At 57.4% G+C, this 14,874-nt stretch overlaps 2 protein-coding genes across 2 annotated transcripts in view; both read left to right on the top strand.

Annotated features, from left to right (window-relative positions):
• The first annotated feature begins 4,919 nt into the window (after positions 1-4,919).
• Positions 4,920-12,403, top strand: LOC116840199 (uncharacterized). The gene is made up of 3 exons (XM_032806652.2): positions 4,920-5,023; positions 6,596-6,706; positions 11,757-12,403. The coding sequence occupies exons 2-3, from the start codon at positions 6,628-6,630 to the stop codon at positions 12,401-12,403; spliced, it is 726 nt and encodes a 241-aa protein (XP_032662543.1). The 5' UTR covers positions 4,920-5,023; positions 6,596-6,627.
• A 36-nt stretch (positions 12,404-12,439) lies between these two features.
• Positions 12,440-14,874, top strand: part of LOC116840193 (septin-1-like) — a 7,979-nt gene continuing 5,544 nt past the window's right edge. The window contains exons 1-3 of the mRNA XM_032806645.2: positions 12,440-13,721; positions 14,362-14,452; positions 14,649-14,788. Coding sequence (XP_032662536.1) covers positions 13,674-13,721; positions 14,362-14,452; positions 14,649-14,788 — 279 coding nt within the window. The 5' untranslated portion in view covers positions 12,440-13,673. The remainder of the gene's footprint in view (positions 13,722-14,361; positions 14,453-14,648; positions 14,789-14,874) is intronic.

Raw genomic sequence — 14,874 nt, 5'->3', positions numbered from 1 at the left:
ATATATATATATATATATATATATATATATAAATTCCCTGGAACCTAACCCCCACCATTTATTTTAATTCTTTTGGGGGAAATTGGATTCACTTAACATTGTTTCTCTTAAAGTAGCATTTTTCAGGAACATAACTACAACGTTAAGCGAGGCGTTATTGTGCTCTGTTCATAGTCCCTGACATCGTGGGAGAGCACACAACCTTGCTTCGAATCAAGGATTCTCACATAGTGAGAAAATCTCTACGCTGGCTGTTTGTATTTAAGTACCCCCTGCACTTTCGCTGCACAGGTTTGAAAAACTTGACACGTGATTGTCCAGGGCATTCTGTCTTTGGACTGAAGTGTTGCCAGCAGATCAGATCCAAGGTTGTACACTTCTGTTGGGAACATCGACTGGGATTCAAACCCAAGTGGTGTCTGAAAAAGTGGAAGTTGCTTCTGCTTAGATAAAAATTCAATCTGCTGCAAGTGATTCACTCTACAATAAAAAATGGCAGTCGTGTACGTCAATTTCCCCCTTGTAGTTCTCCACATGATTGTCTATGGCTTTAAACCAAGTTGTTCACCTTGTTACAACCGGTTCCAGCGGTAATCACAGGCTTTCAACCCCCTGGTTGATAAGGTAGTCTCCGAAATGAGTGTATTTGACTGGGGGGTAGCTGTTTTCATTGCAGCACACAAACGGTCCACTTCTGTATAGAGACAGCATCAGTGCTCGTCTAGTGAAGCTGTAATGCATCCCCCACAGGTCACACGAATGCAGTTGCTTAAAATGTCACTTTAACTGTCTTTCAATGACTTCTGCATGTCGGTGGCATTACCCGTCACGTAAGCCACTGCATTAGAAAAGTCAGTTTCGTGTTGTACAAGGGTCTTTATAACAGCGTGCGCAACTGTGGCGTAATGAACATGTCCGAACTCCACTGTTTCTATGAGCTTGGCAGCAACTGGGCAATCTTCTGAAACCTGCATCCGCTGTATTGGAATTTTTGCAACATGCCAGAGTAGGCTGCCTGGATGGTCAGCCACAGTTACAGCGATGTGTTAACCCTTCCATTCGGCGCTCCATTGTTGCTTGTGTAGTTCAAAGTCGCAGGAAATATGGACTCGTCTCATTTAGGAATTCTCGCATTTGGAGATTGTCTGGTTTGTCTAGTGGGATATCTACACTGCCACCGGCCTCCATCTAGTCTAGTACTGTCGTTCCCCTGGATTTTAGATTTTCCTCATGTACACGTGCCAGTAATTGGGAGCTGTGGCTTTGCGGCTGTTACATCTCCACTCTCTGCCCTTCGTTTTCTTTTTCCGGTGCTGGAACATGATGACCTTTCAGGTGGTCACTTGTGCGGCCCTTTTTAACATGGTCAAGAACTTTGGTGCGAATTGTGTACAGTAATTTCCCTCCATTCACATGGAGCACGTCGGTGCTGAATTCTTTTAAGTCTCTCCTCAGGCATAACCAGGCTAGGCAATGGCTCGAATGGCCAAAGCACAAGGTGGAAAATCGGAAGGAATCGGTGATTCTGGAAATCAAAAGTAATTTTGGAAGAACCGTGGCAATATCTGGAGAACACTGGCCCTATTCATCAGGGGTCGACTTTGAGGGTTCCAGTGTATGATGGAACCCCCAGGGTACAACCTGGAACTGTGGGGCACCATGCCCCCTTAACTCTCCAGCCTGGACTCTCTCACACAGTGCAATACCAGTGACATGCAGCAAACCCCTCCAGGAGCTGTGATCACTCAGCCGTCAGCAGGTGGAGCTCCACACCTAGCTGAGTTGCATGAATTCTCCCCGAGCCTCTCACACATCACACAGAGAGAGGCACCAGCCAAATCCACCCAACTTCCAGCCTTGCAACCAGAAATACACCATCTTGCACTGCTCAAGTCTCCATGGACAATGCAAGCTCATGAATTAGTTTGCCACTCTGAGAAAGGGAGTGGTCGTGCAACAGCCCTTGTTAACCTGAGCTGGGAGTCTCTCAACACTTCAACCCAAGCCACCCTGTTTTAGATAAAACATAAACCAGATTTATCAGCCACAGAAAGACAGATTTTAAGTGATGATAAGTATTAGAATCACAGTTTGAATTTGATTTCTTCACCTCTGCGTCTATTTTTAACTTTAACAGGCTAAGCAAGAGTTGAATCAAATAACTTTTCTCAACCCACTAGATGTTCCAGGCAGCTCCCAGTTCTCAGTACACAGGCTGGATTCCCTTCCCAGCCTGGGACCAAGCTCCCCAGTTCAGAGTCTTTGTCTTCCTGCTGATCTTCCATGTGTTGAGATGGGGGAGGTGAGAAGCCAAGTGGTGATGTCATCGACCCTCATTTGTACTTTCTCTCCGGATGCTAGAAAGATCCTTGCTGTGATGTGGGGTTAAGGCAGCCCCATTGGGTACCTGCCCTCTCTGAGGAGTCTCTGGGAAGGCCACTTGGGAGGGTGCATTCTCCTTGACGGGGCATCAGTGCCTGTCTGGCCAGTGTTAGTTGCTCCTTCATCCCTACTGAAAGGCCGGCAGTGGGCATCTCCCCCTCTCACAACATGTTTCAGTAATGACCACAGAGCAAAACTTTGTGTGGAGGGACTGAGGTCATTGGCTGGTGTAGCTGACGATGGATCTCTCGCTTGGTGTTTTGGTGGTCTCCACCAATTTGGAGGCTATGGAGTTGGGCAGCACTTTTGAGGTTTGATATTCCGTCCAATGAGCGGCTCTGAGATGTCACAGTAGGACCCAGGCATGGTGACTTGAGTGTGTGAGTCCAGTCCTAGAACTGGCTGAGTGTAGAGATCCTAGCAGGGCCTTTGTACCCTGTGGGCTACCCGACTGGTTGTACTGCTGGAGCAGATCTGGGTCTCTTCTGTCCAGCAGAGAGTGTTTTCTTCCTGGAAGCCCCCGGAGATGCTCTTGGCGGTAATAAGCCAGTCGGTGATAACATGCAGTGTCAGCACGTTTTCAACGGATTCCCTATAGCCGTCCCAGTTGGCTTTGGCCAGATTCCACCGTGGGATTTGTTGTGACAGAATCACAGGGATTTTGATGCTGACGGGTTGGGCCCATGTTGGCTGTCAGGGAAGTGGGGAAGTATTTTGTGACATGCATGAGGCGCTGATCTTTGGAGGCAATGGAGGGGCCTGGGTTGGAGTTGTGTTGCCAGCGAGCAGCGTGGAAAGGTGCTTGCTGCTTAGGATTGAAGACCAGTTGCAGATCTTGTGCAGACATCCAGTCCACGGCAGGGGTGTCTGTGCACGTGCGAATACTTGGCGATCCAAAAAATACAAGTTTGCCCCCAAACCGAGCAGGACTTAATCGAAAGTTTGTGGGTTCTGCAAGAGACAGTTCAAAATTTAAACCACCCTGGACAAATTCACAGCCTTGCATTGTCCTGATGACAGGGAAGAGTTCTTATTTTCATTGGACGCTGTGGCCGGGAGCTGTCCTGTGGCCGTCAAGGAGCAAAAGACGTAACTCGTCCTCTGGAAAGTGAAATACGCTGCACAAGTAGCAGAGCAGTGTCCTCACAGCCACCAGGCCCGTGGTGAATCCCTCACTGATAAAGGTCATTGTTGACTTTTTTGGTTGTAGAGTAATATATTCCTAGGACTTTGTCAGATCCTCTTTGCAATGTTCTTTCAGAGTTTGGATTGTTTTTAATGAATTAATTTTTTATTGGGGCAAAAATGTTTTCTGCTTTTGGTAGTTTTCAGTGTGTCCTGATGAGGGTTAAATGTGGATTAATGAAGGAAGCTGATGCCTTTAAAACAGAGTGTTACATAGACACAAACTTGCCATCCGGAAAAACCCATTTGCTATTTGTCTCACGTTATTAAACATCGGTGCTTGTGGAAATCTGGTTAAACGGTCTGGGGTAAAAATCTGGACTGTTGGCGGTTGCCGAGACCCAAACTCCCTGTCTTAAGCAGTGACCAGCGGGAAGTCTCACTCTTTGGGGCTCAGGGACAGCCAACCCCTGGCATCTCTGCTTTCCGTCATCGCTCAGGCCCAGCCCTGACTGCCAGGGGAGAGCGTCCCAGGCAGCCGGGAGCTTCCCCCCACAGCCAGCGCCTGCTGCTGGAAGTCAGGGCTCCTGGGTGCTTTTGCTGGTCTGTGGGACCCAGGCACTGTCTCAGGATAAAGAATCCGTGGGGTTTGCCACCCTCCCCAACCAGCTGCTTCGGAAATGTGTGAAGAAGGGATTTCACTTTACTCTCATGGGGGTAGGTAAAGAGTTAAACCCCATGTGTCCCTCCAGCCCCCCACCCCTTGCTTGGGTTAGAACCCAGGAGTCCTGGCTAGGGTGACCAGATGTCCTGATTTTATAGGGACAGTCCCGATATTTGGGGCTTTTTCTTGGATAGGCTCCAATTACACCCCACCCCATGTCCCGATTTTTCGCATTTGCTGTCTGGTCACCTTACCTGGCTCCTAGCACCCCCCACTGCTCTAACCACTAGAGCCTACTCCCCTCCCAGAGCCAGGAGAGAACCCAAGAGTCCTGGCTCCCAGCCCCCCTGCTCTAACCCACCAGACCCCACTCCCCTCCCAGAGCCGGGGAGAGAACCTAGGAGTCCTGGCTCCCAGCCCCCCTGCTCTAACCAATTAGTCCCCACTCCCCTCCCAGAGCTGGGGAGAGAACCCAGGAGTCCTGGCTCCTAGCCCCCCGCCGCTTTAACCCACCAGTCCCCACTCCCCTCCCAGAGCTGGGGAGAGAACCCAGGAGTCCTGGCTCCCAGCCCCCCCTGCTCTAACCCACCAGCCCGCCACTCCCCCAGACTGGGTGATCGAGAACCAGGAGTCCGGCTCGCATTAGGACATTTTCCCCCCGGGACACAAAAGGGCGGAGTTAAAACCATCGCAGCTCAGCAGCGCCCTTTCCCGGAGGCTGTGACGTCACAATGAAGGGCCCTTCCCCTCCCCCAGCGGGGGCGAGCCTGGGAGCGGCGGAATCTCGACACCCCCCGGCTGCTTTGCGGGGCCGCTCTTAAAGGGCCAGCGCCGCCCCCGCCCCGCGGAGCGGTGAGTCCGGGCTGGGAGCTAAGGGGGCGGAGGGATGTCATCCCCCCCATCAATCCGGAGTCATCGCTGAGTGCAATGGGGCAGGGCTGGGTTCTGCTCTCTGCTCCCCCGGGGTGAATCCGGAGTCACCCCTGAGTGCATTGGGGCAGGGCTGGGTGCTGCTCTCTGCTCCCACGGGGTGAATCCGGAGTCACCCCTGAGTGCAATGGGGCAGGGCTGGGTTCTGCTCTCTGCTCCCCCGGGGTGAATCCGGAGTCACCCCTGAGTGCAATGGGGCAGAGCTGGGTGCTGCTCTCTGCTCCCCCGGGGTGAATCCGGAGTCACTTCTGGCTGCAATGGGGGCAGGGCTGGGTTCTGCTCTCTACTCCCACTGGGTGAATCCGGAGTCACTCCTGAATGCGATGGGGGCAGGGCTGAGTTCTGATCTCAGCTCCCCTGAGGTGAATCCGGAGTCACCCTGAGTGCAATGGTGCAGGACTGGGTTCTGCTCCCAGCTCCCCTGGGGTGAATCCGGAGTCACCCGAGTGCAATGGGGGCAGAGCTGGGTTCTGATTTCAGCTCCCCCGGGGTGAATCCGGAGTCACCCCTGAGTGCAAAGGGGCAGGGCTGGGTTCTGATTTCAGCTCCCCCAGGGTGAAATCGGAGTCACCCAAGTGCAATGGGGGCAGAGCTGGGTTCTGATTTCAGCTCCCCCGGGGTGAATCCGGAGTTACCCCTGAGTGCAAAGGGGCAGGGCTCGGTTTTGATTTCAGCTCCCCCGGGGTGAATCCGGAGTCACCCCTGAGTGCAATGGGGCAGGGCTGGGTTCTCCTCTCAGCTCCCCTGGGATCAATCCAGAGTTACCCCTGACAGTGGTGGGGGCACGGCTAGGTTCTGATTTCAGCTCCCCGGGGTCAATCTGGAGTCACTCCTGAGTGCAACGGGGACAGGGCTGGGTTCTGCTCTCAGCAACCCGGAATCGAGTCACCCCTCGCTGCAATGGGGCCAGGGCTGGGTTCTGATCTCAGCTCCCTCTAGCTACCACATTAGCCTGTATCAGAATAATTACTTACATGTCTTAGATTCCTGACTGAGACTGGGGCCCGTTGTGCCGGGCGCTGCACGGACACCTCCCCGCCCCCGTCCGAGATTAGGGCCCCCATCACACGGGCTGCTTGTCATTCCAGCCGAAGGGGACGCCATGCTGCAGAATTACAGAGCTGGTCTGGCCTTGCCTAGGGACCTGGCCACCTGCTGAGTGATGGCCCCACATTCAGACACTTCCAGCCTGCTAGGCACCGTGGGACCATCTGCTTTGGTCTCCCACCTAACCCAGGCCAGACGTCCCACTGGTTGATTCCTCCATCCAGCCCATATCTGATGGCTGAGCTAGAGTGGAGTTTTCAGAGAGACGCCCCACCCCGGTGACAGGCCTCTGAGAGATGGAGAATCCATCACGTCCCTGGCTAGGACCTTCCAATAGATTTCCACTGTCCTCCTCTGCCCCACTGATTTCAAAGAAGCAAGGGCCCATTGACCCCAGCAGGGGATCTGGCCCCATTGACTCAACCGTCTCCCCATCTTTCACTCCAGGCTTCCTCCTCCCCAAGACCGACGTGAGGTGGATGGAGCGAGGGGAAGAGCCGTGGGAACCTGATCTCCCCTCCCTCGAGGCTGGGGGGACCCCCGGTGAGACCCACACAGGTGAGGAATAAGGGAGACCCCTAAGATGAAGGGGAAGGTCATAAGTGGGGCCCTTCCAAACGGTGTCCCCTGACACTCGCTGGAGCTCTGGGAGGGGAGTGGGGTCAGATGCATTAGAGCAAAGGGGGCTGAGAGTCAGGACTCCTGTGTTCTCCCCCCAGCTCCAGTAGGGGAGTGGGGTCTCATGGGTTAGAGCTGTGGGGGCTGGGAACCAGGATCCTGGGTTCTACCTTCACTTTCAGTTCTTCGAGCGATGGTCCCTATTGTTATCCATTAAGGGTTGACGTGTACGTCAGGTGTCTGGCCCAGCGTCCGCTGCTCCACGCACGTGCCCTTCCTTCACCTCACGGTGTCGTCCGAGGCCATAAAGGGCGGGGCAGACAGACTGCGCCTCCCGTTCCTTCTCCACCGCCGCATGGTCCGAGCCGGAGCTGCTACTCTCCTCGCGTCTCTGATGCCCTTTAAAGAACAGCCGTGGGAGAGTTGTCCAGAGTTCGTTTTAGTCTAGTTTCTGCTGTTCTTCATGTCGTTGAGCCTTGAGCAATAGTTCTTAGGAGATGAGAGACTTTGGGGGTCCCGTTTACCAGCTCCCCCCAACCAGCACCTGCGCCTGTGGACTGGATTATGCCGAAGACGCCGGGGTTCGAGGTCTGCGCTGCCGGGCCGTGTTCATTCTTGCACCAACGCTGCCTCTCCTGCTTGGGGGAGGCCCACATTGCATCCAGGTGCAATGGCTGCCTCTCCTGCCAGCCGTACCTGAGAAGTCCAGGCTCTTGGCCTCAGCGAGCGTCTCCTGGGGGGTGCCATGAGGCCGCCGTTGGATCCAGGCTGGGCAGCCCCTGAGAAACCCAGGAGTGCGTCTCCAACTGCGGAGATCAGGTCCGGTTCTGGCAGTACCTCTACTGCGCCGACGCCGGGCCGGGACTCAAGGAAGCAGGTGCGTAAGCATGGCAGGCAGTAAGTCTTAGGAGGCCTAAGGAGACAATGCGTCTTCCGTGAGTTCCCGCCCTGGAGAAATAGAGTGTTCCCAGGCTCTCAAGCAGGACAAGAAATCGGGTAGGCCAGGGGATCCGCTGGGACAATGCCCCGAGCTGCACACGCCTTCCCTACCGGTTCCCCTTCGATCAAGGGGAGGTTAGAGATGGTGCCGGAGCCACATGAAGTCTTCACCCTTGGGGAGCCAAGTTCTCCACGTCTCCCTCTGCCGTCTTACTCGCTCCAGCCCAGGATGTACCTCAGTCCAGTCGTGCTCTCACTCCCCATTCCCCTATGGTGTATACGGCTCTCCTGGTACCGCTATTGGAGCCAGGATCCGCGTTTTCAGCTTCAAAGGCGTCGGATGGCTTTGGGCACCCTCGAGTAGGCGCTCAGAACTGGTTTTGGAGGTTGAGCCGTTTAGCTCAGTTCTGCCAGTGTCACCGGCACAGGAACCCTTCCAGATACACCCGTGTCCTCGGCTCCAGATGGCTTTCGCCAGTTCCAGGACCTCCTACGCAGGGCGGCGGGGGACTTCCATATTCCACTGGAAGAAGAATGGGGCAAACACCTGGCTCTCCCCCTTCGGGAGGGAGTTGGCCTAGTGTTCTTCGTACTAGCTTGGAGTGCAGTAACAGCGGACGAGCGGGTCCCGGCTGCTGTTTGACATGGCTATACGATGGAGTTCACAGCGCTACCTCATCCATGTTCCCGCACCCTGATCCCTCCTCAGGGACCACACTCACAACAGCATCCTCGCTCTAGCCGTCGGCTCTCTACCAGAAAGGTGAGACGATAGAGCACGTTCCTCCGGACTCTCAGGGCACTGGGTTCTGTTCCACATATTTCCTGGTACCCCAGGAGAAGGTGGAGACCAATCCTGGATCTCCGTCTCCTCAATCACTACATCCAGCCCAAGTTTTGGATGGTCACCATGGTAGCCATCATCCTGTCTCTGGATGGTTCACAGTTCTCAATGTGCGAGATGCCTGATTTCACGTAGATGTCCACCCAACACCCAGAAAGCTCTTGAGATTCACGATGGGCCTTGGCACTTCCAATCCAGGGTCCTACTCTTTGGACTCACCCCTGCTCCACAGGTCTTCCCCAAAGTTTCCTCTGTCGTAGCCACCCACGCCGGCATCACGGGGTCTTTAGATTCCCCTCCCTTGATGACTGGCTGCCAGCAGCACAATCTGGGGACACAGAGGTGAGCGTCAATGTCGAAAAATCAACTTCAGTTCCCACGCGGTCCCTGGATGTCACAGGGGCCTCCATCGATACAGTCTTGGCATGGGCCAACCTGCCGAGGGACAGATTCCAGACCCGGCGGGAACTCGTCACCTGAGTAATCAATGGTCCTTCTGTTCCGGCCAGGACCTGCCTATCCTTGGCCACATGTAAGCCAGTTACCGCCTTCGCTGTCTTCAGCTGTGGCTCCGGAGAGCCGGTTCACCCATGCGATAAACCATGTGCTTTCTGTCGTCTTCCCCACCATCCCCACCCGCAGGAGGTCCTCTCCTTGCTCCCGTGGTGGATGGTCCCCAGGCACAGGATGCCTTTCCTCCCGTCCTCTCTGGACACGATCATCACGGGCGCGTTGCTCGCCGGCCAAGGTGCCTGCATGGGCGAGCCCCTGACACAAGGGACCTTCACTTCTTGGGAATCCAGGATACCCATCAGCATGCCGGCGCTTTGGGTGCATCATAGGCCGTGTCGTGCGGGAGTGTTCATCAGCAGCACAAAATGTCCTTCGAGCGGCAGGCAGGCGTCCACCAGGCTTCTGTCTGGACAAGTGGAGGCATTTCACCTCCTGGGCCTGACAGACTGGTCTTGCCCCCTGACGACATGATCATACCCCTTTTCTTGGGCTCCTGTGCTTGACCACATCAGGACTCGTTCTCTGTCCCATCATGTCCACCTAGCAGCTGTCAGGGCCTTCCGCCTTCCCTGTGCGCGGACACACAGTCCGTCTGTCTGTCCGAACGTGGCCATTGACGGCTGGGTCTGCTACAAACCTCCCCACCCCTGCGGGACCGCAACCTCATTCGCGCGACGTGAATGAAATCTCCCTTCCTCGGAGCTATTCCTTCCGCAAGATGGGTCGGTGAATGGGGGGCCGGGGGGGGGGGGCAAAGCGTCCTGGTGCCTGCACCCCAAGTTTCTCCCAAAGGTCGGCCCCTGGTTTCAGCTCAACAAACCCATCCACTTCCTTCCAAAGCCTCCCACCTCAGCAGAGGAGCGGCGCCCCCCCCCCCGCCATCTGCTGGGCCTCCTCTGCCTGCAGAGCACGAGACCTTTCCGCTCGTCCCCTAGACTGCCCACCCCATGATCCTTCCAGTTCTGGTGCTAAACAGTCTCCACACGGAGGGTTTCTAAGTGGATTTGGGGGCGTTTGGCTCTATCAGTTGTCAGGACGGTCTCCACCCTGTGGGGTGAGGGCCCCTTTCCTCAAGCGCATGAATGCCAACCACAGCCTCCGTGCGTGACCTGCTGCTTTCCGACAGACGTCGGTGCGACGGGTTCCCTGGGGTGCAGCCAGGAACCGGGGTACCGCTGAGTCCTCTGTCCCACCAGCCTGGCCTCCCTCTCACACTGGGATGCTGTGACAAGCTGCAGACCCCTCCAGGTCTCGCACTCACCCAGCCAGCCCCGGCCAGGGACACACCCAGCTCAGTTATGTGATTGATCTCCCAGCCACTCATGAACTGTCAATAGAGGGGATCCAGCCAATCCCCCCAGCTCCCCAGCCTATGACCCCAGGGCTGAACCATCCTGCCCTGCTCAGAAGCCTGAGCCGTGTAACTTTATAACCCAGTCCACCCCTCCCTCAGTGCGGAGAGGACATGCACCAGCTCTTGTTGCTGAGCAGATCTCCCAGGCCCCTCAGGCAAAACACACTGCTTTGGGTACAGTATAAAACCAGTTTATCGACGACAGACAGACAGGTTTGATGTGATTATAAGCAATAAGCATAAAGATCAAAGTTGGTTTCCTAAGAAATAAAGGTAAAATCACAATCTGAGTTCTATGAATTGGACAGGATTTGAATGAAGCCGTGTCTCACCCTGATGGTCTAGTTCCTTACTATACAGGCTGGGATTCTCCTGTCCAGCCTGGGTCACCTCCCCTGTTCAGTCTTTGTTCTCCAGACACGTTTCCAGGTGTTGAGCTGGGAGTGAGGGGGAGTGAGGCCAAGTGTTGATCTCATTTCCCCTCTTCCAGCTTGCTGGAAGGAGCCTTTGCTACCCCGTGAGTCAAGCAGCCTCCATTGTCTGTGTGCTCTCTCTGAGAGGTCTCCGTTGTACACGGCTCCTGGGACAGACCTTGGGAGTGTGGGTTCCTTTAACAGGCCACCAGCGTGTCTGGCTGCTCCACTGTTGTGCCGGAAAGGCTGGTTGTGGGTGTTCCCAACCTCACAACATATTTCAGTCACACACACGGAGCAAAACTTCATAACTTCCCATCCAGTGACGCTCACACAATGCAACAGGGTGTTAATGTTCAGCAGTTCAAGACTTTTAAAGTGATAGCTCACAAGACAGACTTTGTACAAACACATCATAATTAGATGACTGTGGTGATTATGGGGGTGCCAGGGTGTTGCTTGGGGTACAGAGTGTCACAGGCGGGTGGCTATGCGGCATTCAGCACATGCCTTGTTGCAAGAGCTATGCGACGGAGGTCCAGCAGGCCTTCATCCTTTTCCTCACACCCTCCTCCAAATTGGCCCGGAGTGGAAGGCAACACAGACCATCGGTCGGAGCAGGAGAGGCGGTTACTTCCCTGGAACTGGAGGTTCTGGGAGACGTGTAGTCCCCTATTTGGATTCCAGCTCCGCCCTCCTTCCTCTCTGCCATGGAGCTGTTTGGTTCGTGGTGGGGAAGGAACTGGAGATGTGGTCGCAACAGACACTTCTTTCGAATTCTCCGGCTCTGGACGCAGGGCCTTCCATGGAATACAGATTGGGACCACTGTCTCGAAGAACCTCCAGTTACAGGTACGAAACCACCTCTTCCAGTCCTGGGGGATCAGTTTGCCCTGTTCACCCCCAATCTCCTTTCTCTCTCCCCAGAAGCTGCCGGGGTGGCCACACCCCCAACGCCCCGCCGCAAGCCAGCTGGCCGCTCCTACCAGTGTCCGGAGTGCGGGAAATCCTTCCGGCAGAGCTCGCACCTACTCCAGCACCAGACCACGCACACAGGCGAGCGCCCCTACCGCTGCCCCGACTGCGGCCGGTCCTTCAGTCAGAGCTCTGACCTGGTGCGGCACCAGCGCGTCCACACAGGCGAGCGCCCCTACCGCTGCCCCGACTGCGGCCGGGCCTTCAGCCAGAGCTCCAACCTGCTCCAGCACCGGCGCGCTAGCTCTGGCACCCGCCCCTTCTGCTGCGCCCAGTGCGGCAAGTGCTTCGGCCGCAGCTCTCACCTGCTCAAGCACCAGGCCACCCACTCCGGCGAGCGGCCCTTTGGCTGCACCGATTGTGGCAAGCGCTTCGGCCACAGCTCCAGCCTGCTCCAGCATCAGCGGGTCCACGCCGGCCAGCGGCCCTTCGGCTGCGTCGACTGCGGCAAGAGCTTCCTGCAGAGCTCCGACCTGCTCAAGCACCGGCGCGTCCACACCGGGGAGAAGCCCTACACCTGTGGGGAGTGTGGGCGTGGCTTCAGCCAGCGCTCCCATGTGGTCAAACACGGCCGGGTCCACAGCCGGGGCAAGCCATGAGGGGGTGGGGGGGTGAGATGGGCACGATCAGGGGGCAGATGGGGGTGGATGAGCCAGGGGACGGGAGATGGGGCAGAGGAGCCAGAGGGAGGCAAGATCGGGAGAAGACGGCCTATGGGGACAGCTACCACAGGACAGCTACCACGGCTCTGGCCACCTGACCCCTGAGAGACTCTGCCATGGGGCAGCCCAGGACACAGGAGCCATGGGGCAGCTCACCGGGCTGCCAGAGGTGCATCACTGGGAGCCGGCTGGGCTGTTTTGGCCACAAGGAGCCTAGGATATGGGGGGACCCCCCATGGCACAGACACCTCGACGGACGCGCCAACCAGGGGGTTCTCGGTGCCGGCCGGACAGAGGAAATGTCCGGCTTCGGGGGAAGCTCAGGGCTCGGCAGAGACTCGGCCGTGGATGGAGACGCTTTGTGGGAAGCTGCACACGCTGCTTGGGGTCAGCCATGGGTGGGGCGGTGAGAAGGGAATGTGGATGTCAAGTGGGGTCTCTGCCGTGGGGGTGGGTGGAGGCAAGCTCCCAAATTCCCCCCTCCCCTCCCTAAGCCCCAGCCCCCCATCTGCCCACTGTACCCCCAAATCCCCTCTCAGCCCCCTCAACTGCACCCTGTCCCCTCATCCATTCCCTGCCCCATAGTCACACCCCCCAAATCACCCCCAAACCCCTCAGTCACTCCGCCTGCCCCCTACAGCCATTCCCCTGTCCCCTAAAACTGGCTGGGCCCACGGGTCTGAGCCGGGGGATGGTGTGAGGGAGCAGGCGGGATACCGGGCTAGATGGGCCCATGGGTCCGACCCAGGGCTGCTGCTCAGATCCTTCTCTCTAGCTCGGTTCCCCCAAAGCCTGGACCCCTCTGGGACAGTTCAGAGCCTGGGTCTCTGAGGCCAGCACCCCACTGCAAGGCTCTGGGGGATTTTCCTTCGTCGCCAGTGTGAGGAGACGGCTGAGTGGGGAGCTTGGCATGGGTCGCGCCCGGGCTCTGGGCAGAAAGCCAATAAATACAGGATGAGAGAAAAGGGCTCCCTGTGTGTCTGTCTATCTTGGTGCCCCACCAGGCCCAGCCAGGATTGTCGAGGGGGTGCGCCCCCTGCTGGGTCCCCCCACCTTGCTCCCTGCAGCACAGCACCTCCTACTGCCCCACAGGGGCCAGCCCTGCCTGCCAGGGGAGCGCAGGGGTGGGGTGGCCAATGGGAGGGCAGCCGCGGGCGCGTCACGGTTTCCTTTTGCTGCTCGGTGCGAGAGGAAGTGGGCAGAGCAGATGCGGCCAGGTGCATCGAGAGCTCAAAGCAGCGTAGACGCCGCCATGGTGAGCGCCCCACGGCATATCCCTGGCCCTCCTGCCCCACTCCCCACAGCACCCCCTGCTGGGCAAGGCCAGGGCTGGGGTAGCCGGGAGCTTCCCTCACAGCCAGCGCCTCTGCCCTGCACCCCCACAGTGCTCCCTCCTGGGCTGGGCTGGAAGCCCGGACTCCGGGGTTCTATCCCCAGATCAGGGAGGGGAGTGGGGTCTAGTGAGTTAGAGGAGTGGGGCCGGAAGCCAGGACTCCTGGTTCTCTCCCGGCTCTGGGAGGGGAGTGGGGTCTAGTGGGTTAGAGCAGGGGGGGCTGGGAGCCAGGACTCCTGGGTTCTCTCCCGGCTCTGGGAGCGGAGTGGGGGCTGGTGGGTTAGAGCTGGGGGGCTGGGATCCTGGACTCCTGGGTTCTCTCCCCAGCTCTGGGAGGAGAGTGGGGGCTGGGAGCCAGGACTCCTGGGTTCTCTCCCCAGCTCTGGGAGCGGAGTGGGGTCTAGTGGTTAGAGCGGGGGGGCCGGGAGCCAGGACTCCTGGGTTGTCTCCTGGCTCTGGGGGGGAGTGGGCTCAAGTGGCTCGAGCAGGGGAGCTGGGAGCCAGGACTCCTGGGTGCTGTTGCTGGTCTGAGGGCCCCAGACCCAGGCTCTCTCTGTCGCAGGACAAGGAATATGTCGGGTTCGCCACCCTCCCCAACCAGCTGCATCGGAAATCTGTGAAGAAGGGATTCGACTTTACTCTGATGGTGGCAGGTAAAGGCTTAAACCCCATATGCCCCTACAGCCCCCCCACTCTAACCCACCAGCCCCCACTCCTCTCCCAGAGCCGGGAGAGAACCCAGGAGTCCTGGCTCCCGGGCCCCCTGCTCTAACCCACTAGACCCCCCCGCCCCTCCCAGAACTGAGAGAGAACCCAGGAGTCCTGGCTCACCCCCGCCCCTCCCTGCAGGGGAGTCTGGGCTGGGGAAGTCGACGCTGATCGACAGCCTGTTCCTGACGGACCTGTACAAGGATCGGACCCTGCTGGACGCCCAGGGTGAGTGGGGGGCGGGACCCAGGGCTGTGTGGGGGGAGGCAGAACCCCAGGGGGTATTGGGGGGTGAGTGAGGGGGCTGGGGTGTGGGGCGGGACCCAGAGGTGTGTCAGGGCTGCGGAGTTGGGTGCGTGGATGGAGA

The sequence above is a fragment of the Chelonoidis abingdonii genome, chromosome 4 (genome assembly GCF_003597395.2).
Source record: "Chelonoidis abingdonii isolate Lonesome George chromosome 4, CheloAbing_2.0, whole genome shotgun sequence".
NCBI lineage: Eukaryota > Metazoa > Chordata > Testudines > Testudinidae > Chelonoidis > Chelonoidis abingdonii.
Note: the sequence above shows the minus strand (reverse complement) of the source record. Positions and strands in the feature narration are given on the sequence as shown.